General features: G+C 41.1%; 1 protein-coding gene across 4 annotated transcripts in view; it reads right to left on the minus strand.

The window, feature by feature from the left end:
• msi (RNA-binding protein musashi) overlaps nt 1-2,808 on the minus strand; it is a 105,600-nt gene that overhangs the window by 26,919 nt on the left and 75,873 nt on the right. The window contains exon 2 of one of the 4 annotated variants that reach the window (XM_011506558.1): nt 1,711-1,841. The exons of 1 other annotated variant lie outside the window; for it this stretch is intronic. In XM_011506558.1, coding sequence (XP_011504860.1) covers nt 1,711-1,742 — 32 coding nt within the window. In that variant the 5' untranslated portion in view covers nt 1,743-1,841. Of the gene's footprint in view, nt 1-1,710; nt 1,975-2,808 lie in introns of all 4 variants that reach the window. 2 more of the 4 variants (XM_011506550.1, XM_011506541.1) reach the window with 2 other exon arrangements.

Below are 2,808 nucleotides of genomic sequence, written 5' to 3' on the forward strand. Positions count from 1 at the left end.
CTATTGGAAAATTAATAATTTAGAATATGCATATTTTGAAAAGTGATTTCGTTCGTTCTCCCGTTGCCTCCGAACCGTCCGTATGTAAACACAGCAAAAGAAGAAAAAAAAAGGTAAACAAATGAAAGTACGCGACGCAATCGGATATTAGTGTTATTGTTCAATAGCAGATCAATGCTGTTAATTTAAAATATTGGATACATGTAGTAACAGTACCACCTGGGCGCCTTCATTAAATTTACAATACCAATTACCATATCGAGCCACATAATACGCTATTACCTTTATACATATAATGAGTAATTAAATAGAAATATACATAAATATGAATTGCAACTTTATTAGCTTAAAATTCAGAGGCAAAGTTTCTGAAAACGAGCAATCGCTTTCGTCCACTTTTCGTGAACATTAAAATTGCAACTTACAAAATAAGAGACAAACATTAATCGTGTGTGTTTACGTTTACATTTGTGTATGTGTGCGCGCGCGTGCGCGCGCATGTATGCGTGTGTAAAAATAAATAATGCTCCCGTAGGCAAACAACCACTAAACACTCTTCTACCGTAATTAAAGTAACTACTGCGCCGATACTGAAGAAATGGCCTATTTATTTAAAGTACGTTTAGTAAACATAAACATAAAATATTAAATAGTCAGAGATGGAGCACGCCGCAAAAAATTAAATAACCATTGCTTATTTTTTATTAAACAAAGTATGAAAATTGTCGTTTTCTCACTCTCTCTCTCTCTCTCTCTCTCTCTCTCTCTCAATCGCCAAGTGTACCATGTTTTTTAAAATAAATAAAATAATCGCGGGCATTATCGATGCATTTATTTAATCAGTCTCCCCAACTTGTTATTTAATTGATAAATTTTTGAACGACCTTGTTCCGTGTAATTAAAAAGCTGCGAAGTTGTTGACGTAATAAAAACATTAACAAAAATTGAACAGCGTTATATTTTTTAAAGTGCAAAAGAAAACGCATAAGAGGCGTATAAGAAAATTATCGAACGTACCCGCGAGGAAGCATTGACAACACAAGGCAAATATAAATTCCGACGAAATCTAGCAGCGCGTTACAAAATTTTAAATTCATTGACATGAGACGAAGCGATTATTTACCATTGACAAAGCAACACCTGTAGCTGGTATTCCGTCGATGGAAGGTAGACGTGAGATATGTACGCGCATCTTGCTTGGCCAAGCGAATTAATGAAAAATGAAAAGAGCCGACCAAAACAACAAGTCAATTTCCGATGGCCGGAATTTATCATAAGCAGGGGTTATTGTCACCGATTATTGTTTCGATGCAGTGGGAATGAAACAGCGCAGTTCCAGAAAAAGCTCCGACAGATGTTGGGGACGGCTTTTTTTTGCGGCGTGCTCGTGGAGGGCGTGCATCCTCCGTCCCCGCGCACTCAGTGCCGACGCGTCCTTGGTTCGGAGCACCGCCAGGGCGCGGAGACGGAGCGGAGAAGAAAAAGAGCAACGAGAGGCAGCCTCACTGGCACTGTCTCTCTATCTCTCTCTCTCTCTCTCTCTCACTCGCTCGCTCTCTCGCTCCTTCACTCACTCACGCTCTTTTTCTCCCTCTCCCTCTCACTCTCTTTCTCTCCCCCTATTATATATATATATATATATATATATATATATATACAGATCTCGCTCCCCTTGGCGTTTCCCTTTCCTCTCCTTATTATTTTGCTTACCCGACTGCGGGGAAAGTCGTATACGGGAACATGGTCCTCGGCCTCGTCGTCAGTATCCTCGGCTTCCCTCAATTATATATCGCCCGCTCTCGCTCCTGAAGCTCCCGCGCGGCTTTTCTCACTCTTCGACACTGAACACCAATTCCAAGGTCACGAACACGAGCAAATCAAACAAATGCCGTAGACATGTGTGTGTGCTTACGTGTGGTCTTGTGCGAAAGCATGCCTACGTGTACTTGTGATGTCGGTACTGTGTGCTTTCCTCTGCATATACACATACGCAACATATAAATGCACGTACCCTCGCATTTGCGCACAATATATATATATATATATATATATATATATATATATATATATATATATATATATATATATATATATATATATACATATATATATTTATTTATATTTATATATATAATTATATATATTTATATACGGATGCATGCATACGTTCGTTTGTGTGTAAAGAGAGGAAGAGAAGGGAAGAGGGACAGAGAGGGATGAGCGAATAAGAGAGAGAAAGTAAAAGGGATTGGTATAGTACGCAAGGAAAGAATTGAAAAAGATAGTAGAGGGAGACTTAAAACAGAGCAGAACGAGAGAGAGAGAGAGGAAGGAGGCACGCAAGGTAGCAAACAAACAAAGCATAGAAGCATACGCCAGACAGAACCGAACCGGCTCCTCCGATATATTACGAGCGAGTGTACCGGTGTGCGTCCTTTTTCTTTCTTTGTTCTCCTCTCTCTCTCTCTCTCTCTCTCTCTCTCTCTCCCTCTCCTTCTCCCTTTCAATGTCTCTCGCAGGCTTTCTCCCTCTCTTTTTCACTTTTCTCTCTCTGCCTCTCTCTCTTACTGTTTCTCCGTCGAGTTCGTACCGCTTGACTAGTGGCGGCGAGACGCTGTTCTCGCTCACTCTCTCTTCCTTTCTCTGTCTCTAGACTTGTACAAAGAGCGCGAACAAAGCAAGTTGCAACGACAGAGGATAGCTAGACAGAGAGAGAGAGAGAGAGAGAGAGAACGAGTGATAGAACGCGCGTCGGTCAGGGCAAAGTGGTGAACTCGGAAAAAGCAACGATGGGGGGGGGGGGGGGGG

Source organism: Ceratosolen solmsi, unplaced genomic scaffold, assembly GCF_000503995.2.
Source record: "Ceratosolen solmsi marchali unplaced genomic scaffold, CerSol_1.0 scaffold10, whole genome shotgun sequence".
NCBI classification, from domain to species: domain Eukaryota; kingdom Metazoa; phylum Arthropoda; class Insecta; order Hymenoptera; family Agaonidae; genus Ceratosolen; species Ceratosolen solmsi.